At 46.7% G+C, this 23,844-nt stretch overlaps 2 protein-coding genes and 1 non-coding gene across 3 annotated transcripts; all 3 read left to right on the forward strand.

Moving 5' to 3' along the window:
- The first annotated feature begins 343 nt into the window (after positions 1–343).
- Positions 344–449, forward strand: LOC114631035. The gene has a single exon (XR_003712895.1). It is a non-coding gene; the product is annotated as a U6 spliceosomal RNA (small nuclear RNA).
- A 5,103-nt stretch (positions 450–5,552) lies between these two features.
- Tmed4 (transmembrane p24 trafficking protein 4) lies at positions 5,553–9,664 on the forward strand. The gene is made up of 5 exons (XM_028777953.1): positions 5,553–5,726; positions 5,905–6,005; positions 6,171–6,296; positions 6,517–6,663; positions 8,559–9,664. The coding sequence occupies exons 1-5, from the start codon at positions 5,567–5,569 to the stop codon at positions 8,706–8,708; spliced, it is 684 nt and encodes a 227-aa protein (XP_028633786.1). The 5' UTR covers positions 5,553–5,566; the 3' UTR covers positions 8,709–9,664.
- A 2,925-nt stretch (positions 9,665–12,589) lies between these two features.
- Positions 12,590–23,544, forward strand: Ddx56 (DEAD-box helicase 56). The gene is made up of 14 exons (XM_028777444.1): positions 12,590–12,658; positions 12,739–12,900; positions 13,372–13,532; positions 13,676–13,846; positions 13,950–14,040; positions 14,705–14,949; positions 15,737–15,856; positions 16,419–16,532; positions 16,619–16,713; positions 18,051–18,124; positions 18,241–18,330; positions 19,073–19,178; positions 20,958–21,031; positions 21,318–23,544. Exons 1-14 carry the CDS (start codon positions 12,599–12,601, stop codon positions 21,393–21,395), a joined length of 1,641 nt encoding a protein of 546 aa, XP_028633277.1. The 5' UTR covers positions 12,590–12,598; the 3' UTR covers positions 21,396–23,544.
- Positions 23,545–23,844: the final 300 nt, after the last annotated feature.

Consider the following 23,844-nt stretch of genomic DNA (forward strand, 5'->3'; position numbering starts at 1 on the left):
CCTGTAATCCCAGTGCTTGGGAGGTGGGGTGAGGAAGATTAGTTCAAAGTCATCCTCTTATTTGTAGTGAGTTTGAGGCTAGCCTGGACTACATACATGACAGCCTGCTCAAACAAAATAGTTAGAACTTAATGAGGGATTCACAGACCAATTAAGAGTGCAATCAATCCCCACACCTCTTTTTCACTTCCTGGTTCATGTTGTAATCTTTCTTTTCCATGTGCTCCCATCATTTTGGGCCCATCCATCCTGAGTCCTTAGCAGAGCTGAGCAAGTACAACTTGGAGTCAGACTTGCTAGAACTATGAACCAAACAAACCTTTTTCTTATAAAGTTACCCACCATGCTCACTTCGGCAGCACATATACTAAAATTGGAAGCATTCAGAGAAGATTAGCATGGCCCTGTGCCAGGATGACATGCAAACTTGTGAATCATTCCATATTTGTGAACCACCAACCAGAGAGCATGCGTAGGACAGACCTAGGCCCCCTACACATAGGTAACAGACATGCAGCTTGGTCCTCATATGGGACTCCTAACAGCAGGAACAGGAGCTGTCTCTGACTCTGCTGCCTGCCCTTGGGTCCCTTTTCCCTGTCTGGGATGCCTTGTCTAGCCTCAATAGCAGGCAAAATACCCACACACATAAAATAAATAGATAAATATTTAGTTAATAGTCATCTGGGCAGGGGAGATGGCTTATCTTGGCACTTGACTACCAAGGCTGATGAGTTTTACTCTTGTATCCTACATGGCAGATAAGAACGGATTCTCACAAGTTATCATCTGACCTCTGTGTACACAAGTGTGTGTGAACACACCCAACACACACACACACACTAAATGAAAAAGTGTTTGGGGGTTTCATATCCAAGGGTATGTTTTGTGGTTCACCGTATAATGTAATGTACTCTGTTTCCTTCTCTGTGCCTTGGAAGTTATCTATGATTATCCATAGATAACTTGCTGTGTATTTATGTATTTTCTTATGTATCAGCAGATAAGAATTGAGATTAATGCATATGAAGGAAGACTTCTGTGTCCTGGTCACCACTGTTTCCCTTGGACAGTTAGGTACTGCACATGACCTCACCTCGCACATTGGCTGGATGAGAGAAGGAAAGAGCCAGCCTGGACATAGAACCTCAAAGGACATTGAGCAAGGTTGCTCCAGTCTTTGAAGAAAATATAATTTCATTGCCTAAGGTAAATTTTCTTCTTATTTGTGTGTATGGGTATATGTCTATGTACATGTGTGTGTGTGCAGGTGCATGTGAACAGCTGTACACACATATGCCTAACAGCAATTGCTGTTTCTTCAGGACTGCGTTTTGTTTCATCTTTTAATTTCTTAAATTACATTTTATCTCTTTAGTGTGTGTGTCTGTGTGAGCACATGTGTATGTGTGGATGTGCCATGGCCCACACGTTTAAGGACAACCTTCAGGAGTTGGCTCACTCCTTCTAGCATGCGGATACTGGAATTTGAACTCAGGTCCCCTGGCTAGGCAACAAGTGCATTAACTTATCAAACTCTTGAACAAGGTCTTTGACTGGGATCCAAAATTGCCAATTTGTCTAGACTGGCTGCCCAAACCCCAGAGATCTCTGAGTCTCTGCCTCCACAGAGCTAGGATTACAATCATGTGCTGTCAGTCACACTCACCTGCTTCCTCCTCTTCTCCTTTTCCTCCTCCTCCTCTCCCTCCTCCTCCTCCTTTTAATGATTTATTATTTTGTGTACATTGGTGTTTAGCCTGCGTGCCTATATGAAAGGGTTGGATCCTTTGGTACTGGAATCATAGACAGTTGAGACCTGCCATGTGGGTGTTTGAGAATTCCTTTGGAAGAGCAGCTAGTACCCTTAACTGCCAAGCCATCTCTCCAGCCCCTGCCTCTGCTTCTTCTTTTGTTTTTTGGGGTTTTTTTTTTTTTTGAGGCAGAATTTCTCTGTATAGTCCTGGCTGTCCTGGAACTCACTCTGTAGACCAGGCTGGCCTCGAACTCTTGAACTCAGAAATCTGCCTGCCTCTGCCTCCCAAGTGCTGAGATTAAAGGCGTGCGCCACCACTGCCCGGCCCTGCCTCTGCTTCTTAAGTGGTGGTATTAAACTCATATACCAACATTTATAACTTTGTCTTACTTAAAACCTTTGAGATATTATTTTATTATTATTATTATTTATTATTATTATTATTGTAGTAGTAGTAGTAGTAGTAGTTTTTTGAGACAGGGTTTCTCTGTCCTGGAACTCTTTTTGTAGAACAGGCTGGCCTCAAACTCTGCCTCTGCCTGCCTAGTGCTGGGATTAAAGGCCTGTGACACCATGCCCAACTTGAGGTTTATTTTTATTTTATCTGTGCTCTGCCTGCATTTGTATCTGTGCATCACATGCTCATGGCACTTGAGGCCCAAAGAAAATGTCAAACCCTTCTGGAACTGTCCTCCACTGGATTTTGACAGAAATCACAAGTGGTCCACCCAGTTGCTTTATTTCACTTAAACTTTACTAATTTATTATTATTATTACATATTATTTATTATAGCATTAATAATTATTAAATATATAACATAATTATTAAGTATATAATATATAGTAATATGATAATTGTTGAGGATGATGATGTTTATTATTAAGATGGCTCGGCAGTTGAGAGCACTAGTTGCTCTTCCAAAGGTATGAGGAGGTCAGAAGATAACTTTTGGAAGTTGGTTCTCTCTCTTCACCACAGATTCTGAGACTAGAACCTAGATTATCAGGCTTGCCTGGTGGCCATCTTGCCAGCTCTACTTGATAGCAGGGATTTTAGTTTGTTTGTTTTATTTGACAGGGTCTATGCAGCCCTGGCTATCCTGGAACTGGTTATGTAGATCAGACTGGTCTCAAACTCTCAGAACTCTGCCTGCTTCTGTCCACTAAGTGCTAAAATTAACTGTATGTGCCACCAGAGCCAGTCTACATGATTGCTTTTAATGTTGGCTACATTGTGTTTTACTGTTCATTCCAGCAGATAAAAGCTGAGTTAGATACATAGATGTAAAAGTCAGAGGATTTTATGTCAAAATTCAAACCAGTAGTTTTTTTTTTGTTTGTTGGTTGTTTTTTGTTTTGTCTTTGAGACAAAACTGATATTTTATCTCTATATAAAACTGATATTGTGTAAAACTGTGTGTTTTGGGCTGTATCTTGCCTATTCATCTTATGTCTGTAAATGTTTGGCTCCTTCTTGAATGTAACTGCAGAAATATGATGATTCTGTACCTCATTGTGCACATAAACATTACCACCTGCTTAGTACCACCCATGAAACATGGACCATAAACACCTATTCCTAAAGTACCATCTATAAACTTACCCAAGTAGATTGGGACCATGTGAATGTACTGGTATGTAAAAACAACATCAGACTCTCAGCCTTAGTGCCAACTTCCTTAAAACTCCTTGGCCATGAGAACGAAGTGGCTGAGGAAGCTAATGAGCAGGCTGAAGCACAAGAGAAGAAGGATGAGGCAGAGGTTCAAGTGCACCCTAAGCCTGCAGGAGCAGAAGTAAGGGATGCTGAAGGCTGGAATACTGTAGAAGTTGTTGGATGAATACTGTATGTTGCTGTCGATGATAACTCTGATGGACCTTGAAAGTCATCTCACCAAGATCACCTGGGAAACTGACTGTCTTTCTTACAACTAAAACAGTCCCACTAGCCCTCTGCCCTGGACCTTTGGCATTCTGGACTAATTCTGTTCTCACTTGTGGCCAAGTGTTTCTTGTGTACGATAAATTCTCTTATTCTCAGCTGAAGAATCAAAGCAAACAGTATCAGAAAACCAAGGACTGGGAACTTACCAAACATATCAGACTGAGCCAGGGTCCAACATCCTTAACTTAACCCCATATAGAGGACCACTACTAGCCAGACAGTGGTGGCCCATGCTTTTAATCCCAGCGCCTCAGAGGCAGAAGCAGGCAGATCTCTGTGAGTTCAAGGCCAGCCTGGTCTACAGAGCAAGCTCCAAGATAGCCAGGGCTACAGAGAGAAATCCCAAAAAACAAAACAAACAAACGAAACAAACAAAGAAAAAAGAAAAAAGGAAAAAGAAAAAGGGAACTCTCTTCATACTGCAAAGGCAACTGCCCTATTGACCTGCTTTCTTATTATGGGAGTGTATTTCAAGGGATTGGCAGGCAAGGGACTCCTGAATATCCCCCAGCATTCAGCTCAACTAGGTCTCTGCTGCTATTCATTTCCTTGGTTCATCTGGACCCAGTCCTAAACTTTTAATCCATGGTCCTGTGATCCCACATTTCAGTTCTGCTCCTGCTTGGCTCGACTCTATGACTCACAACTCTATGAACAGCTCTGTGACTAGTTAAGTTAATCTAACAGAAACCTCTTTGAAGTCCTTGAACTATTGTGCATCCTTTTAAACCTTTCTGTACAGCTTCTCTAACACATGCGCACACACACGTGTACACACACACACACACACACACACAGAGTTCTAGTTTGCTTTCTGTTGCTATGACAAACGCCATGACCAAAAGTAAATCGGGAGGAAAGAGTTTATTGGTTTACAGTCAATACTGAGAGAAGCCAGGGTAGGAATCCATGGCAGCAATGTGGAAGCAGAAACTGAAGTAGCGACCATGGAGAAGTGTTGCCCACTGGCTTGATTCCTCTGGTTTGCACAGCTACTTTTGCTATACAACCCAGGACCATCTGCCCAGGGATGCCACCATCCACAGTGGGCTAGGCCCTCCGTCAATTAACAACCAAGAAAATGCCTCATAGACAAGCTCATAAGCTAGTCTAAGGGAGGCCAGTCATCAGTTAAGGTTCCCTCTTCTCTGTTGTGTGAAGTTCTGATGCTAGGACATATACATAGACATAATCATTGTATGATGTGTAATGTATGACCTGAGGGCTAGTATTTAAAACCGGATAAAAGAACCTTTGTTTGAGTTGGTGGTAGCTCAGTTGGTAGAGTGCTTGGCCAGCTTACAGGAAGCTCCATCCTTAGCACCCAGCAGCACTAGGTGTGATAACACACTGCTCAGAAGGCTGTGTAAACTAAGATAACTGTGAATTTATTGTAACTCAATAAGTCCTGCGATTGTGAAATGACACAATGTGTTATCTTCTGTAAGATGCTCAAAAGAAAGGTTTATTTTACTTCAGGTGCTGGGGACTAGAAGAACTCAGGCTGTTCAGGTTAACCATCTCAAGTCGCCTAGCACCCTCCACCGAAAAGTACTCTTGCTTCGCCTTATACAGGGCGCAGGCGCAGAGCGGTGCATAGCAAGGACATTCAAGCCCAAAGACAAGGGACAGAAGCCATGGGCAGCTTCCCTGCCCAGGTTTTTTCCTCTCTGTAAGGCTAGTCTACGCTAGGAGTCGCTCAGGCGCAGAGCAGTGCAAGCCTAGTATCGAGGAGTGTACAGTGAACTGAGCTGGTTAAGGGAGCTGCGGGACTACTACACTGCGCAGGCGCACTTTCCGTTTCCAAGCCGGTGCGCAAACGCTGAGCAGTGCGCAAGTGTGCACATGCGCAAGATTGAGACGCGATGGCAGGTGTCGGGGTCCGACCGCTGCAGAGGATGGTGCGATTTGTGCTGCTGGTGCTTACTGTGTGTGCTGCGGGTGCCCGTGGGCTCTATTTCCACATCGGCGAGACTGAGAAGCGCTGCTTCATCGAGGAAATACCCGACGAGACCATGGTCATCGGTCAGGGGGCTGAGGGTGGAGAGGCCCTTTGTTTTCACCTGGCCCTCGGAAGCACCCCTCCTTCCCTGCTCGACCCTACCCTCCATCCTGAGGGTGCCTTGAGGGCACCAGGTCCCCTGCACAGTGCCCCGGGGCCATTTGCTAGGGGCCAGATTGTGACTGTGTGTTTACCCCATAGGCAACTATCGAACTCAGATGTGGGACAAGCAGAAAGAGGTCTTCCTGCCATCGACCCCCGGCCTAGGCATGCACGTAGAGGTGAAGGACCCGGACAGCAAGGTAAGCCCCCCACGTCCTCGCTGAAAAGGCTCTAGCTGGTGTGAGCTATCCGTTAATGTCTTTATGGGATGTAAAGTACCACCGTAGTCCTGAGAAAAAGTCTTTAGGTACCTGGTCTTGCATTTTGAGAGATCGTTGAAAGTTGGGGCTTGATGCATATTCCAGGTAGTACTGTCCCGGCAATACGGCTCCGAGGGCCGTTTCACATTCACTTCCCACACACCCGGTGACCATCAGATTTGTTTGCACTCCAACTCCACCAGGATGGCTCTCTTCGCTGGAGGCAAACTGGTAAGAGGCCCAGCCTTAGAGTTTCTCACTTGATACCAAAGTTGATTTATTGCCGTCTTTTATTTTTTTCTTTTAATTTTGCCTTTTGGGGGGAGTGGGTGGATACAGTTAGAACTGGAGGCTTGCCCTTCTTCCTCATTCAGCCGGAGACAAGAATTGGACTCCATAGCAGTAACAGATGGTGGGCGGCACCCCCTCATTCAGTCCTGTTTCCTTGTAGCGTGTGCACTTGGACATCCAGGTTGGGGAGCATGCCAACAACTACCCTGAGATCGCTGCTAAGGATAAGTTAACAGAGCTACAGCTTCGTGCTCGCCAGTTGCTAGATCAGGTGGAACAGATCCAGAAGGAGCAGGATTATCAGAGGGTAAGAGATTTACACTTGGAGGCTGTGATTGACCTTTAAACCCACTGTGCAATGTGTATGCTGGGGCCTCCTGTACTCGGGAATGATGTGGGAGTTACCAGTCTACATAGGTGAGGTTTGGGTTTGGTTTTCGTTCCTAGCTTTCTGTATATGTCTACAGTGCTAAGAATTGAACCCTTGCCTGAATGTTAGGCAAGCTCTCTACCATGGAGCCACATCTTCAGTCATATGTGTGTGTGTAAGTTACATATGTATACACATACATAAAATTTATTACATTTACTATGATTATATGTTATATATAAGTATAACAATTTATATACATATATATGTGTATATGTTCTAAAAGCTTACACCACTCAATATTTCCAGGTGGTCTGCCATCCAAGTACTAACCAGTCCTGGCTCTTCTTAGCTTCTGAGATCAGATCTCAAGTGTTCAGGATGATGTGGCTGTAGACCCTTTAATATTTTTGTTTGTTTGTTATGAAATACATATAAAACTTACCATTTTAACTATTGGTAAGTGTGCAGAACTGTGGCAATACATAGATTCATATCGTTGTAACCATCACTACCATCGTCTGTATAGCCTTGACCTTCCCAGAGACTCTGACCCCGTTAAGCACTCCTCTTCCCTAGCTGAGGTTTGGATGTTTCCTCTGTGACCCTGATCAGTGGTAAACACTGACTGCCCACTTCCCGTGTTCTGCTGCAGGTCTACTTTTTGCCTGTGGTCTTGATCGCTAACTCAGCTGCATGGAATCCTTTTGTGACTGTTTTAATTCATTTAGCACAATGTGTCCAGGGTATACCTGCCTTGTAGTTTGTCAGAACTCCTGTTTTTCATATCTGTTTATTTTTACAGTGTTAGAATTTTTTTTTTATTTTTTTTTTATTTTTTTATTTTTTCTTTTTGGTTTTTCGAGACAGGGTTTCTCTGTATAGTCCTGGCTGTCCTGGAACTTACTCTGTAGACCAGGCTGGCCTCGAACTCTTGAACTCAGAAATCCACCTGCCTCTGCCTCCCAAGTGCTGGGATTAAAGGCGTGCTCCACCACCGCCCGGCTTCACTGTTAGAAATTTAACCTACCTAGGTCATCACACATGCTAGATAAGGGCTCTGAACCCCGTCATGCCCCATGCCCTAACCCTTTAAATATTTGTCTTCTTCTCAACTATACGTATCTATGTATGGGTTTATGTATGTGTGTGTGCAGGTATCCTGTGAGTTCAGAAGAGGGCTTCAGATCCTTAGGAGCTGGAGTTACAGGCGATTTCCAGCTACCTGACATGGGCACTGAGAAATGAGCTCAGGTTCTCTACAAGAGAAGTATGAGCTCTTAAACACTGGGTTATCTTTCCATCCTGGAGAACTATCACTGTCTCTCCCTATCCTTAAGACAGGGGTTTCTCTGTATAGCCCTGACTGTGCTAGAGCTTGCTCTGTAGTCCAGGCTGGCCTCCGCTGCCTCCTGAGTGCTGGAATTAAAGGCATGCATGCACTACCACTTTCAGCTATAGAATTCTCCTTTCAAGGTTGAATAATAGTCTGATGTATGTATAGACCTCATCTTGGTTTGGATAGTTATGTCTAAATTGTATGAACCAGTCTAGGAAGAACAGTATACAATCTAGTGATACCCATGTTTGCTTGTTTTCCATGGCCTCTTGCTGGAGAAAGCATGATATCAGTCCTAACAGAAATGGTTGTAGAGAACGTAATTTCCTTCCTAGGGGCAGTCTCAGTGGAAGGACTAGCCTCCAAATGGAATTACAGGTGGTATTCCAGAGGCATTTGGCCTAAAGTTGTGCAGTCACACAAATGGAGGGCCTTGTAATAGCAAGTTCTGTTTTCCTACCCATTCTAATTCTTTGTTCACTGTCCCATGCAGTATCGTGAAGAGCGCTTCCGACTGACCAGTGAGAGTACCAACCAGAGGGTCCTGTGGTGGTCCATCGCCCAGACTGTCATCCTCATCCTCACTGGCATCTGGCAGATGCGTCACCTCAAGAGCTTCTTTGAGGCCAAGAAGCTGGTGTAGGGATCTTGCTGTATAACCTTTCCCTTTTACCTCAATTATTTGATAGTTTCCCCACCCAGCCCCTTGTCCACCTGGATTTTGAGGAGGAAAATGAAAAACAGTGTGTCATTGGTATCATGGCATTAAGCCATTCAGATCAGCTACCTTTGACCTTGGTTTTCCAAGAAGCAGACGTTGGTCTAAGCTTTCAAAACCTGCCTTAGGGTTTGGGAGAAGTTGGAATTAACCCAAGATCAAGTCATTTCTTTTGCCTCTGGTGATTCTCCTCTGTTTTTGAAGAGATGACCAAATGCACTTCTGTTTTTTGTTTGTCTGCTTGTTCAGTAAGCAAGTGGCATGCCCATGGAGGAGACCCTGCGTCAATGTTCCTGGGTCAGTCCTGAGTTCTCCCAATGGCTTTGTGAATGTAAATAAGGGGCAGTTTGGGGCCCTGAAGGATTAAGATGTTTTTCTATATTTTAGAACTATTTTTGGATAAATTATATATTTTCCTTCCTGATTGAATCATCATCATCACTGCCTGTAACTAGCCAAAAACACCAGTCCAGACCTTATCCATTCTACTTATTCACACAGTTTTAATAACTGCCATGCAGTGATTTCAGCAATCTGGGGCCAGAAAGCAGATCCATGTCAGAAGGCCAACAAGAGTTCTGTTGAATCCTTGTGAGTCCAATCCCACAGGGTCACAGCACAGGAAAGAGAGGGGCAGAGTAACTCGGAGCTGTGCACTCTTTCCTCAAGTTTCACTTAAGCAGTGGTAGATGTTTGAAGGTTCGTTTTTGTGTTGGAACTCCGTATGTAGCCTAGGCTAGCCTAGATCCACCGTGTATGAGAGCCTATGTGATTAAAGAGACATGCGCCACCACACCTGACATAAACATTTTCTTTAAGGGAACCAGAGTTTGGTTCTTTATGCAGATTTTTTCCAATGAAATAAACATAGTATGAAATAATAGGTTGTGGGGTGGATATGGTGAGGCCAAAAAATGGTGGGGTGGTGGGGTGGGGGGAAGGAAGGTTGCTACGAGACTGCTTACCTTTGTCGAAAACCTGGAGTAGACTTGAATGGGCATTCATGCTAAGGATTGGCCTGGGAATGGGTGGGATGATTGGTTAACCATTCTGAAAGGTCACCCTAGTAGATGTCAGCAAAGAATAACAACAACAAAAAGAAGTTGGCTCCTGAATCATAAACAGCTCTGACTGAACTTCACTCACCCACTTCTATAGAAGCCTCATGCAATTAGTTGCCCATTCTTGATATTTTATTTCATAGTTTTATTAAATATTTATTTGGAATATTTATTAAATTTCTTTTTCTGACTTATAGAACTAAATCTCCCTTTGGTTTTTTTGTGTATGTACTCTACCATATATGCAAACATATTTTCCACTTAGAGTATATGCAAGTTTTTTTGTTTTTGTTTTTTTTTAGTTTGTAAAGAGGAAGCAAAAAAGTGAAAAAAATTCTACATATCCCTCTTATTTCTATTCTAGATGGCCACTTAACCACCAGAAAACTTCCTCTGGTACTTAAAATAGCTTTGTAGTTTTCTTCAGGTTAGAGTTAGTATTAGAAGTTAGGTGTTAGAATTATTTTGTTTTTAGTTTTTTGAGACAGGGTATTTATATATATAGCTTTGGTGTATGCCAGGGTGGCCTTAAACTCACAGAAATCCACCTGCCTCTGCCACTAAAGTGCAGGGATTAAAGGTCTATACTACCATGCCAGCAAAGAGAATGTCTTGGATTGTTCTTGAGACCATCCTGAGGTAGAACTTTAAGTCAAGATCCTCTTGGTCCTGCCTCCCAAATGTTGGGATTTTATTTGTGTGGTAATGTGCCCAGAAATAAGATCTCTTTTGAATGACTTGGATGTGTAGATCCATAACATGAGGCTCTTGAGAAGGGACATGTTTCTGCTCTGATTTCTCAAGAATTCTAGCCAGCAAAGTAGACTGGACCTGAGAGAGCGAGAGGCTAGAAAAGGCATCAATAGGGGTTTGTCCACAATAAATCTGTTGGAGTACATATCTCTGAACAAGCAGGATTTTTCTTGCTGATTCCTTTCCATCACCCCCCTTCAATCCCCCACCTTGGAAACTTAAACAGATTTCTGGTAGCACTCATTTGTGGCCAGATGCAGGCTTGTATATGAGGGGTATAGTAAGCAAGAAAATGACTGACTCAAATGTATCTCCATCCTAACACCTGAAACTAGTGAATGCCATCCAACATGGCAAAGACTGCTAATCAGATAACTTTAGAGAGTTAGTCTAGATCAGTGGCCCGAAGTCTGTAGGCCATGACCCCTTTGAGGATCAAATAACCCTTTCACAGGGGCCACCTAAGACCAACAGAAAAGACACATTTACATTATGATTCATAAATTACACTTGTGAAATAGTAACAAAAATAATGTTATAGTTGGGGGTCACCTCAACACGAAGAACTGTATCAAAGGGTCGCAGCATTGGGAAGGTTGAGAACCGCTGATCTAGATCATCAGGACGAGCTCGCCACAGTCACGGGTGCCAGAGTCCAGCTTTTGTAGTTAATCCCACCTTAAGTCTCCCACTTTTTCTGTCCTTTGCTGCTGATTGAGAATCTAAGGCATCATGTGTGCCAGGAAAGTGCTCTACATTGAGCCAGTTTTCCACTCAATTTTAAAGACCCTTTATTGGACTTTCCTTCAGCTCACTTCATTCCCGTTTTTAGGAGTGCTTTCCATTTCTTAATAGATGGTCACTATAAGACCCTGTTGGTAAATGTTTTTAGTCCCCACCAGTCTCTTTTCTAGTATTGCCCTAACAATAGTTAACAGAATGGCTTAAGAAAAACTTTTAGCTTTAGGAGACCAGACTAGGTGACCTTCAGGCAAGCTGTTTATTAAAGAACAAGAGAGACAAGGTGAATGAAGGGCGTCACTCCGCTCAGGAGGGAGCAGAGTTCTTTTAAGGTCTCTTGTGAAGAAAGCGGTTGAGGACCAGGGATAATGTCCAGAAGAAATGGGCTCAAGGTCGACTGACATCACGTAACTAGATGTAGAAACATATCTCTGGGTTTAGAAGGTGTTTAAGAGATCCCAAGGAAGCATGGTAGCGCACACCTTTAATCCCAACACTAGGGTGGCTAAGTCAGGTGAATCTCTGGCCTACCAAGTTCCAGGCCAGCCTACATAGTGAGTCTCAAAAAACAAGAAAAAGTTCCAAGGACATTCCCTGGTAAGGAATTCTGGAAGAATGGGCCACGTTAGCATGTGTTAACAGTGTCTGACTGCAGCCCTTCTGTTTTTGGTTTTCTGGGAAAGATGGTCCCAGGAAGGGATCGGATCAACTCGGCTCTTCTGCGAGCTTTGAAGGATTGCAGGGCGTGTGGCAGTATCTGTAAAAATCTTGATAGTAGCTGGAGGCCTGATCCAACATTTACCTTATGCTAGCAATTTGTGCCGTGATTTCTGCCCAGTGATATTTGCCTCTGTGGTTACCCACAGAACAACCCTAATTCCTCTGCGCATGTGCCTACGTGGCGGCTAGGTTTGGGATCTGCAACCCTATAGTTGCCTCTCTCAGTAGCTCCCAAAACGAGCCTTACTGCCTCCTCTTGGCAAAAACGCGGTCGGATCCTAACCATAACCTAGCAGTCAAAGTCCTGCCCACGTCACTCTGTGGGTCAGGGAAGGCTGGGGCGCCGGGGAAGAGGGACCCATAACTCGGAGACTGTCAACGGGACAACATTGCGATACACGCCTGCGCAGAGCCACACCACAAGTTGGCAACGCCGGACCCAGGAGAAAGAACTTCCAGGAAGTGACGTATCCTCCGGAGCTGATTGGTTTTTGGTTTGTCCCGCCCTACGCGTGCGCACTGTCAGCGTGGAGTCACGCCATGGAGGACCAAGAATCGCTGGGTTTTGAACACATGGGGCTGGATCCCCGGCTCTTGCAGGTATGGGGAAGGGCATGGAGCTGGGACTCGGCTTGCTTCTGCACTCTACGCCGGTTGAGCCACGTCCTCTTCCTTCTTAGGCTGTCACTGACTTGGGCTGGTCGCGACCTACGCTGATCCAGGAAAAGGCCATACCTCTGGCGCTGGAGGGGAAGGACCTCCTGGCTCGCGCCCGCACGGGCTCCGGAAAGACCGCAGCTTATGCTATTCCGATGCTGCAGTTGCTTCTCCACAAGAAGGCGGTAGGTAGCGAGAGGAGCAGTGAATATGAGGCAGGACTCTCCAAAAGGCTAGGGAAGGAAGTGCCCATCTGTGCAAAGGTTCCTATCGGTCTTTTATCTGTGTTAGGCGGGCCGTAGAGAACTTGGTCTGTTTGCAGCATAATCTCTGAGCTGAAGTTCAGGTTACTTGGCTCTCAACCCAGGCCCTGGTTCCACTGCCACCAATCTGTTGTTGAGTAAACTATTTTTATCTAGAGAGGGCTCATCAGCTCCATAGTATGATAAGTAAATCATACTTTCAGACATGCAGCAAGTTCTAAATTTCAGTGCCTGCGAACTGTTCTGTGTTGTGAAGTGGGCAGAATTAACAGTTTATCAGAACATAGCAAGTTGATTGTGTTGCAGTGCATGGTTCTGACTGTTTGGAAGAAGTGTCAAAAAGCATCAGGCAGATCCAGTACTTTGAACAGTCTTTAATTCATGCTCTTACAGACAGGTCCTGTAATGGAACAAGCTGTGAGAGGCCTTGTCCTTGTTCCTACTAAGGAGCTGGCACGGCAGGCCCAGTCCATGATCCAGCAGCTGGCCTCCTACTGTGCTCGGGATGTGCGAGTGGCTAATGTCTCAGCTGCTGAAGACGCAGCTTCTCAAAGGTGGGTGAAAGCTGCAGGCCTCTAAAGGAGGAATGCTATGCAAAGATGTGGCCTTGGTGTTGTGAGTGGCAAGGCAGGGCGGGGATGCCAGGGTTGAGGTTCTGGCTGCTAAATTCTTGCCACCCAAAACTTGCCACCTGCAGAGCTGTGTTGATGGAGAAGCCAGATGTAGTGGTGGGGACCCCATCCCGAATATTAAACCACTTGCTGCAGAACAACTTGAAACTCCGGGACTCTCTGGAGCTGCTGGTGGTAGACGAAGCTGATCTTCTTTTTTCCTTTGGCTTTGAGGATGAACTCAAGAGTCTTCTCTGGTAAGGAAGAAACGGAAGTACCTTCTAGACCTGCAAGGATCTAGGCGGGACTGGAGTGGGATGGCTGGGTTAGAGCCTTATCAGGCCCTGTTCTTTCTTTCAGTTACTTGCCTCGGATTTACCAGGCTTTTCTCATGTCAGCCACTTTCAATGAGGATGTACAAACTCTGAAGGAGCTGGTGCTACATAACCCAGTAAGTGGTGCCAAGGAGGTACTATCGTTAGGTCTGTCATTCCTAATTCTTAGTCACTGAAAGGAAGTCACTTAAAGTCATTATATGTTTTTTTTTTTTTTTTTGGTTTTTCAAGACAGGGTTTCTCTGTTTAGCCCTGGCTGTCCTGGAACTCACTCTGTAGACCAGGCTGGCCTCGAACTCAGAAATCCGCCTGCCTCTGCCTCCCAAGTGCTGGGATTAAAGGCGTGCGCCACCACTGCCCGGCTAAGTCATTATATGTTTATAGGTTTCCCTAGTCCAAACTATGCTTTGCCTGGAAAGCTTACTTGGGGTCACTGTCTTCAAAAGGAGCCAGATTCTAAGACCAGAGTTCTCTTCTTGTGTACATATCAGTCTTCAAAACCATCATGCAGGCCTTCTGTACTGTGTACTGTCACCTCCCAATGTTTGTCTTTGCGGTGTACTCTGATGCTACTATCTGTAGTGTGTTTCTATATACCACAATCGTAATGGTACTTTGCATTCTTAGGTTACAGCCCTGGGAGTGGGTTGGGGTGGGGGATGGGGTGATGGCTCACAAGCCAGAAATCATTAAAGACATGTCTGCCTTGCACTAATGTAGGTACTTTGGTTGGTGAGGCAGTGGCCATTAGAACCGCTTCTCTTTCTTTCCTGATCACAGGTCATCCTCAAGTTACAGGAGTCCCAGCTGCCGGGACCAGACCAGCTTCAGCAGTTTCAGGTGGTCTGTGAGACTGAAGAAGACAAGTTCTTGCTGCTGTATGCCCTGCTCAAGCTGTCACTGATTCGGGGCAAAGCCTTGCTCTTCGTCAACACTCTGGAGAGGGGTTACCGGCTCCGTCTTTTCCTAGAGCAGTTCAGCATTCCTTCCTGCGTGCTCAATGGAGAACTCCCACTGCGCTCCAGGTCTGCTATGGTCTGTCTTGATAAAGTTTAGAAGAAACGTGGGAGGAGAACCCAGTTGATTCTTTGCCTTTTTATGAGATGGATTTTACGCTATATACATAGTCTACGCTAGCCTTGAATTTACAGCAGTCCTCCTGCCTCAGCTTTCTAAATGCTGAGATTAAATTTGTGGGCCGCCTCACACAGCTTGGTCTTATTTCTTCTGTCCTCCCCTCCCCCCACCTCTTTGCAATGTGAGGGATTGAACCCAGAGCCTTGTTAATGCTAGATAAACACTCAGCCACTGAGTTCTACACCTAGAGAAGTTCTACACCTTGTTCCTGTTTCTTAAGCACTTGCTGGGGCCTGTACTCTCAGTATGATGACAACTCTGAAATACTTAACTGCTGCTCCATTACAAAAGAGAGAAAGAAAGAGAAAGTATTTATTGTTGTGTGTGGGTGTTTTATTGCCTGCATTGTTTGTGTGTCCCACCTGCATACCTGATGCATATAGAGGCCATAAAGGGTGCTGGATCCCCTGACGCTGGAGTTACAGATAAAGTATTAGCTGCCATGTTGGTGCTGGGACTAGAAACTAGGTCCTCTGGAGAGCAGCCAGTGCATTTAGTCGTTGAGCCATCTCTCCAGCTCATTGCTTTATTTTTCAACTGTGGAAGCTGAGGCATAGATCTGAAGATGATAAGGGAGATAAAGAGGAGAGAGTAGGGAGGGAGGATGGTTAGGATGGTTAGGATTGGGAAGACTTTCTTGTGTCTGTCAGGCTGATCATTCCTCTTGGATTGCAGGTGCCACATCATCTCACAGTTCAACCAAGGCTTGTATGATTGCGTCATAGCGACAGATGCTGAAATCTTGGGACCCCAAGTCAAAGGCAAGCGGCGAGGCCGTGGATCCAAAGGAGACAAGTGAGTTCGTGGTTCTCTTTTCTCCGAATTCCCCCAAGAGGACTGTTTTTAGAATCTGTAAGACTGAAGCCAGAGTGCGTAGAGTGAGTGGGTTGCCAGACAGTGGTTATACCTGGCAGTCCCACGGCCCTTGCTTAGCTTCCTGGACAGACATAGAGAAGCAGGGCAGTAGAGAGCGATTCCTGCAGTGCAGCACAGAGTATCAGGCTGGGCATGGGAGGTGGTCCAGGCAGCCCTGGGCATGTGGCCATGATGTACAGAGAATATGTGTCTGAGGGGGGAAAGGGACACTCTAGGTGTTGCCTGCTTGAAGAGTCCAGGGTCTCAGAGGTGGTTTATGGGTCAGTGTGTTCTGCTATTGCACAGAGCACAGAGCACAGAGGTCAGGGCACAGGTTTAGCCACAAGTCAGAACTCCAGGCCACTCATCAACACCCCAGCTCCTGGAGTGAGTCTAACGTCTGACAGTTTGGTGGTCTTTCAGCTCTGCTTAGAGTAGATGGACTAGAGATAACACCTTCCCAGAGGATGAATGTCTGTCTGATACTAGGTTATTTTCTCAGGGCCTCTGATCCGGAGTCGGGCGTGGCCCGGGGCATAGACTTCCACCATGTGTCTGCGGTCCTCAACTTTGACCTTCCTCCCACTGCAGAAGCCTATGTCCATCGAGCAGGCAGGTAGGAGGATGGTGTGGGGAGCCAGAGCATGCAGAAGGACAGACCCTGTGGGCTAGTGGTGCATGCTTGATCTCCTCCCTCTGCAGGACAGCCCGTGCCAACAACCCAGGCATAGTTCTGACCTTTGTGCTGCCTACCGAACAGTCTTCCTTGGGAAAGATTGAGGAGCTTCTCAGTGGAGGTAAGAGCCCTTGTCTGTGACAGTGAGTCTAGGAGCCAGGCTTCTTCTGTCACACCTTACAGTCAACTCCAGCATCTAGTATGGTACTGTACAATGCAGAACATGAGGGGTGAGACAGATAATGACAGTTTAAGATAATAGCAAGAGCCTTTCTTTTTCTTTTTTTCTTCCTTCCTTTCTTTTCTTTTCTTTCTTTCTTTCTTTCTTTCTTTCTTTCTTTCTTTTTTTTTTTTTTTTTTGCTATTTTCAAATCATAAAATGGTGCTCAACAGGTGGGTCTGAGGTTAAGAGCATTTGCTACTCTTTTTTTTTTTTTCTTAAGATTTATTTATTTATTTATTTATTTATTTATTTATTTATGTGAATACACTCTAGCTGTCTTCAGACACACCAGAAGAGGGCAGCAGATCCCATTACAGATGGTTGTGAGCCACCATGTGGTTGCTGGGAATTGAACTCAGGACCTCTGGAAAAGCAGTCAGTGCTCTTAACCTGTGAGCCATCTCTCCATCCCCACTTGCTGCTCTTTTAGGGGACCCAGGTTCAGTTCCTAGCACCCATTTGGCAGTTCATAGACATCTGTAACTCTAGCACCCTCTTTTGACATCTGCAGAAACCAGGCATGTAGGCAGTATACATATGTGCATGCAGGCAAGACATACAAAAAGTGAAATAAATAAATCTCTTTCTAAGTCCAAGATGAATAGGAGGAGGAAACCTTATGGCAACACCAAGTATGGTATCACATACGGTAATCCCAGCACTTGAGAGCCTGAGACGGGAAGATTGAGAGTTCTGGGTCAGCCCAGGCTACGTAGCTAGTTGGAGGCTCCCCTGGGTTATATAATGAGGCCCTGTGTAAAATGCCAAGAAATCTGTAGTGATGATGACTCCTACCACTGTCTGTTACCGTCTTTCCCTGGCGACGGATACTATGTTCTTTCACATAGTGACTGAGGTAGTTTTTCCAATGTCATGTTCACCGATTGCTTCGTAGTCAGGGACTAATTAGATACTTTGCTCTGTCTGGACTCAGATGCTTTGAGTGGGTGAAGTGTGCCTTGTCTGCAGGCAGCAGCCATCATCATGAGGGGTCCTGTGGCCACAGCAGCCTTGCCATGAGTGGGTGGTGGGCTGTGAGCCTGAGGTTGCGATGCCACATCGGGCTCAAGCACACCGCCCTGACCCAAGCATCTTGGGATCTGCTCTTAGACCAAAGTATAGTGATGCTGAGTAGCATTTCAGGGTACAGCCTCACTTCAGAGAAGAGCAGGAGGCTGCCAGGGAAGGCCTTACATGGGCCCTGCCCTCAACCCTTACTGCTGCCTTCTCCCCAGAGGGTGAGGCCCCCAGCCTGCTTCCCTACCAGTTCCAGATGGAGGAGATTGAAAGCTTTCGCTATCGCTGCAGGGTAAGCTTGACAAGGGTGAGGAGGAGGGTAGTTGAGGAATGGGCTGTGACCCACGGTTTATGTCCTATTGCTGAGCACACCCGGGTATAAGGCTGTGTCACCCTGTCTACCCACAGGATGCCATGCGCTCGGTCACTAAGCAGGCCATTCGAGAGGCGAGATTGAAGGAGATCAAGGAGGAGCTTCTACACTCAGAGAAGCTCAAGGTGAGGTTAAGCTTAGAGCTATTCTTTCGGGCGGCTGGCTAAGTCTGAGTAGTGAGAAGCAGAGAGGTGAGCAGCTTGCTGGCCTCTGGCAGGGAGAGACGAGAGACCAGCTGAAAGACAGTTGTTCTGCTGAGAGGGTGGTAGACACAAGCTCACATGTGCGCTTGGTATTCATTGTAAGTGAGCATACATAGTGTGTGTATATACAACACTATTTGGAAGCCCCATAGGGTCCATACTGGGATCCTTAGGATGTACCAGCCGGACCTAGATGTCATACAGACATGGGACAGAGTGAAGAGGCTGTTGGTGTTGGTGAGGAACAGTCTGTAAGATGATCCTAAACTTAAGGGATTCAGACTGCCGGTTTGTATCTTAGAGAAGGAAACAGATATGTCCTTGTGTAGGGGATATCCTTGTACCCGTTTTGGGGACTCAGAAGTCTAGCATCAGTGAGTGAATAAAGGTTCTAGCTGCCCCAAGTTGTGAAACTGACATGTGAGAAGGGACCACATTCCAAAGCCTCCAGAGTAGACAGGTTTCCAGACGGTAGCATTATTTGGCTCTGCTACAACATGCAGTACCTTACTTGGCCAGTAGAGGGCAGATGTACAAGCCATGAGAAGCCTGTCCTGGTTTGTCCTAGGCTGTGGCTATCAAGGAGGATAAAGAATAAAGTGGTAGGCAAACTTCACGGTGACGCTTTTTGTGCATCTTAAACCTTGTGCTCTCTGCCTGTCAGACATACTTTGAAGACAACCCTAGAGACCTTCAGCTGCTACGCCATGATCTACCCTTGCACCCGGCAGTGGTAAAGCCTCATTTGGGCAATGTCCCTGACTACTTGGGTGAGTGTTGCTGAGGGTCAGGAGCCTGTAAGAAATGGCCTAGCTTTTGGCTATCTTCCACCAGCCCCTGTGCTTGGTGCTGGGAGAGCTTGTATGTGAGAGGACCTAGAGACCCAGGGATCACAGCATGTGTGAACATGAACCACTGTGCACCATGTACTAGCTCATACAGACTTGTTCAACTCATCCATCTCATGGTAGCTGTTATGTTGTGGAGATGAAGAAACTGTGGTTATGCAGAGTTGGTGGCATATTCCCGGGTTTGGCTGAGTAGGAAAATGAGCCAGTGACTGGCTTCCTGTGTTCTCAAGAGGCTGAACATGTTTGAGGGGAGAGTCCTGGGCTCAGGACCCTTATGCTGGAGAATACCTCTGTGATTTGTAGGTAGGAGCAGATGCGGGAGACACACAGTGCCAAGGGAGGGAGGGAAGCTGTTTGAGTTAACTGGTCCTTCTCATCTCATGAAGGCTCTGGGCTTTCCCTTTGGATGTCTAGTGTGGGGTATTTTTGGCAATGGGTATCCATGCCGTCTATGCTTACAGTAAACATAAGGGAGAAGAGTCGAGAAGGTGGCTGAGCAGTTAGCGTAGGCCCTCCACCATTCCTGATCCTGCCTGCCCGGAATGGAGTCAGTCTGTTTGCTAAGTGATGTTGCTGCTTTGGAGGTGACAGGAAGGGCTGTGCAGTTGTGGTACACACTTTTAATCCCAATGCCCAGGAGGCAGAAACAGCGAGATCGTTGTGAGTTTGAGGACAGCCTGGTCTGCAGATCGATCTCTACTATGTAGAGAAACCCTGTCTCAAAGAAAGCAAAACAGAAAAAGTGACAGGAAGATACAGGAGGGACATACTAGGGCAGAAAAATGTGTAAATGTCAAAGGGCCTAGGAAAGGTAACACCAGGGCTGGAGGCGGGCTCCTAAGGGGTAGTGAGCTGGAGGAGGACCCCACTCTTGCTCTGTATCAGAAATTCTAGGAGGCTGCTCTTGGCCTAAAGCACCTCCTAAGAGCAAAGTCACTCACTAAGTATGGCCAGGAGAAAGCATGAAGTGTCAGATGTGGCCTGTCCTGACGGGGTTGAAGTGATTCTCTGAGGCTGGGCACAAGATCTCGTGGAGCTGGGGTGGATTGTAGAGGGGAGGGAGGGAGGGCCGGGAGTGGGCTAGAGATATTGCAGTTTAGGAGCTGCACAAAAAAGAATCCACCCTCCAACTTCTCTCCTTTTAAATGCCTCATCCTTGAAAGTGTTCCCTCCCTCCCTCCCTCCCTCCCTTTCTCTGTGCTGTATACTGAATATACCATAGCTTCTCTTTTCTTGTTCTGTGTCCATTGCACTAAATTTAAACACCACAGACATGACTTAGACACTGGGAGCCTATGGAGCTAACTTTAATATTTTGTCTGTGCACGTATAACAAATAATTGAGTAGTGGATACTCTTCCTCCTTCTGTCCATCTCCCCACTCCCCACCCCCTGTTTTCTTTATGGTTTTTTGAGACAAGGTTTCTCTGTGTAGCCCTGGCTGTCCTGAAACTCACTCTGTAGACCAGGCTGGCCTCGAACTCAGAGATCCACCTGCCTCTGCCTCCCAAGTGCTGGGATTAAAGGCGTGCGCCACCACTGCTGGGCTGGATTGGAGTCTGTGCTGTAAGTGTGCAGGGTAGCGCTGAGAAGGGAGTAGGCCAACACTGGAAGCCAGGTTTCAGGGGAAGAGAGGACTGTGTAGCTGAAGCTTAGAAGTGGAAGTGAGGCTGTGCTGAGGCCCAGCATCTCTTCCAGTTCCTGCTGCTCTTCGTGGCCTTGTGCATCCTCGGAAGAAGCGGAGAAAGATGCCCTTCTCTAGGAAGGCTAAGGTATGTCTCCTGCGATTCCTGGGACAGTAGCAGTGCTCCTTTCCACCTTGCCCTTCATCTTCAGCAGCCAGGGGAGGGGTAGAACTCCCAGAAACGGGAGTGGGTTTGTGGTATTCGCACAGCTGCCTGGAGGCCCTGTTTCTGCCCTCAGTGGCCTCCCTCACGTCTGCAGCAGCTAGCGGTTTCTGGCTTGTGCCACAGGGATTTGGCCAGGTGCCAGCACTGCTCACTCTGTTGGGGCAATCTGACTGATTCTCCCAATTAACTTTTGACTCTGCCCTTGTAGAAGGTGAAGACCCAGAACCCACTGCGTGACTTCAAGCACAGGGGAAAGAAACCTAAACCTCCAGCAAAGCCTTCTTGAGGTTGCCTGAGCCTGAGGACACTGAATTGGGCATCCTGGCCTGGATGGAGTGGGCTTCCCACTCTGTGGGCACATTGTGGTGCTCACTATCTGGACAGACTGTACTTTGAGGAAGCAGCTTTGGACACTCCATCTCCTTGGTACTGCTGGGCTACCATTTTGTCCATTAGCAGAATAAAGATTCCAGCTGTCCCAGCCTGTGACCCTCTGGAATGTGGGAAGAGACTGCTTTCCCAAATCTCCAGAGTTGACAGACTTTGAAAAGGTGGCATTGTCTGGGTCTGCTGCTGAATGCAGTGCCTCAGTTGGCGAGCAAAGGCCAGGTGTCTTGGTTCTGCTGGTTTAGTGTTGGGCTGTGGCTGAGCCAGAGCCCTGTATCTAGTTCCTACGGTTCTACTGATCCAGATCAGCTGACAGATGGGCTTGTCTTCTAAGGGCATTCCTGACCATAAGCCCATGGATCTTACCAGCACATGCATGTTTACATTCAGAGGGAAATGCCACTAAGCCCTGGGAGCCAAGGAAGCTAGCTTCCCTTCCTGGATGAAAGATCATGGCCGTTTGTGTCTGTTTCTGAAGCACAAGTGGTAATATAAGGAATGCACACCTACGAGATTCTTCCTCCATGTCCCAGCCCGAGCATTGGCTACAGGAGGGTTCAGAGGAGATGATTCTGCATCTTCACTCAGCGTCCTCCTACCTGTCCCATATACCACCATTTTACCCTATGGCTGTCTGCTTGTCACTTGGCTAGGCTGAGGTGGAAAGAGACACTGGGAGGTGGGAGAAGAGAGAACTGTCAAATCTAAGTGAGGCTTGGCTTATAGTTAGGGTGTGTGGCTTGAGCGACAGGATCTGAGACTTGGGGGTTTCTTTATCTTAACTCCATGTAAAAAGCTGAGTGCGGCAGTCTGCATCTCTAATTCTGTCGTGTGCCTTTAGGTAAGGAGGGCAAAAGGAGCTTGCTGGCTAGGCAGTGTGGGCAAAACAGAAAGCTCGAGGTTCAGGGAAAGACCAGATCCTAAAAAGTAAGATGGAGAGCAGTAGAAGACGATCCTGGTCTCAAAGTATGACCTCTGCATGAAAACAGCATGTACCAGCACATGCAAGAAAAGAATAAGCAATTCCTGGCCTTTCCCTCCCTGCTCTGCTGACAGCCCTGGACTGTTGAGTGTGCTGAGGTGAATGTTGCATCCATGCTGGCTGTTCTGTGGCATTGTCTATGATTCTGTCACTTTCATTAGCATGGTGAGGACATGTGCCCCAGAGCCACCCGATGGAGAGACTGGGTTTCCCCATGACAGTTCTTGTGGGACAGTGAAGCTGGTACTCTGCTGTGTAAAGTCACCAAGGCGTGGGACCAGGGCTGTGGCAATAGGTATGCAGGTTTTCCTTCCGACTTGGAGCAGCCCTTGGGAGGCTGTTCTCATGGTCTAGTTGAGGTAGCTCAGCGGGACTGGTATGGTGGCTCAGCGGCCTAGTGAAGATGAGGTCACACAGCAGGTGGGGCTAGGTAGGATTTGGAGTCTGGCCTGGTCACCAGTACAAGACCAGCTGTGTGCATCGTTACTACAGTAGCTAGAGTTCCTGTGGGTTCTGCCGTTACTCCACCCCCTCCCGTGAATGTGACCTGAGTGCTCGAGTGGTCTGCTCACACCTCCGCTAGCTCCAACAGGCCCTTCACTTTGGGATGAAATGACTTAGGTTGTGGAAAAGATGGTCCCTGTTTTCTTTATTTTATTTTTTGGTTTTTCAAGACAGGGTTTCTCTGTGTAGCCCTGGCTGTCCTGGAACTCACTCTGTAGACCAGGCTGGCCTCGAACTCAGAAATCTGCCTGCCTCTGCCTTTCAAGTGCTGGAATTAAAGGTGTGCACCACCACCGCCCGGCATTCCCTGTTTTCTAAGTAGTAGAGTATGGAGAGCTCATTGCCTTTCTTTTTTTCACATGAGAGCTTTATTGTCGGGGAAGGGGACAAAGAGGCGACAGAGACAAAGAGAGGCCTTTAGTTTTTTATAACTTAATATTGATTTGCTATTGATTCTTTGTAAGGTTCACAGCATACACCCCAATCGCACCCATCTCCTTGTCCCCCAACCCTTGCAGCCTCCCCTACAAAACACGAAATAAAACAGCATAGAAAACACTGACAGAGCTGTTGTGTCACAGTGTGTCCCCAGGGACTCCTCTGTCCACACATCTTGGGGATGTTCATTGCAATGGGTCTTTGGTCTGGTTTGAGGCCTCTGGCTCCTGTGACACCATCAATATAGGATCCTCATTGGGACTCCTCCCAGTTGTCCAAGCTGTTGCCCTGTGTCATGGAGATCCTGCAACTCTGGATCAGCAGGACTGGCCATTGCATGATCCCCCACAGCTGACAAAATGATGGAGACTTTTAAGGTGGGCCAACTCAAAGCCCTGGATCTGCGTGGACCTGAGCTGGTCAG

This window comes from Grammomys surdaster, unplaced genomic scaffold (assembly GCF_004785775.1).
Source record: "Grammomys surdaster isolate TR1022 unplaced genomic scaffold, NIH_TR_1.0 67, whole genome shotgun sequence".
NCBI classification, from domain to species: Eukaryota; Metazoa; Chordata; class Mammalia; order Rodentia; family Muridae; genus Grammomys; species Grammomys surdaster.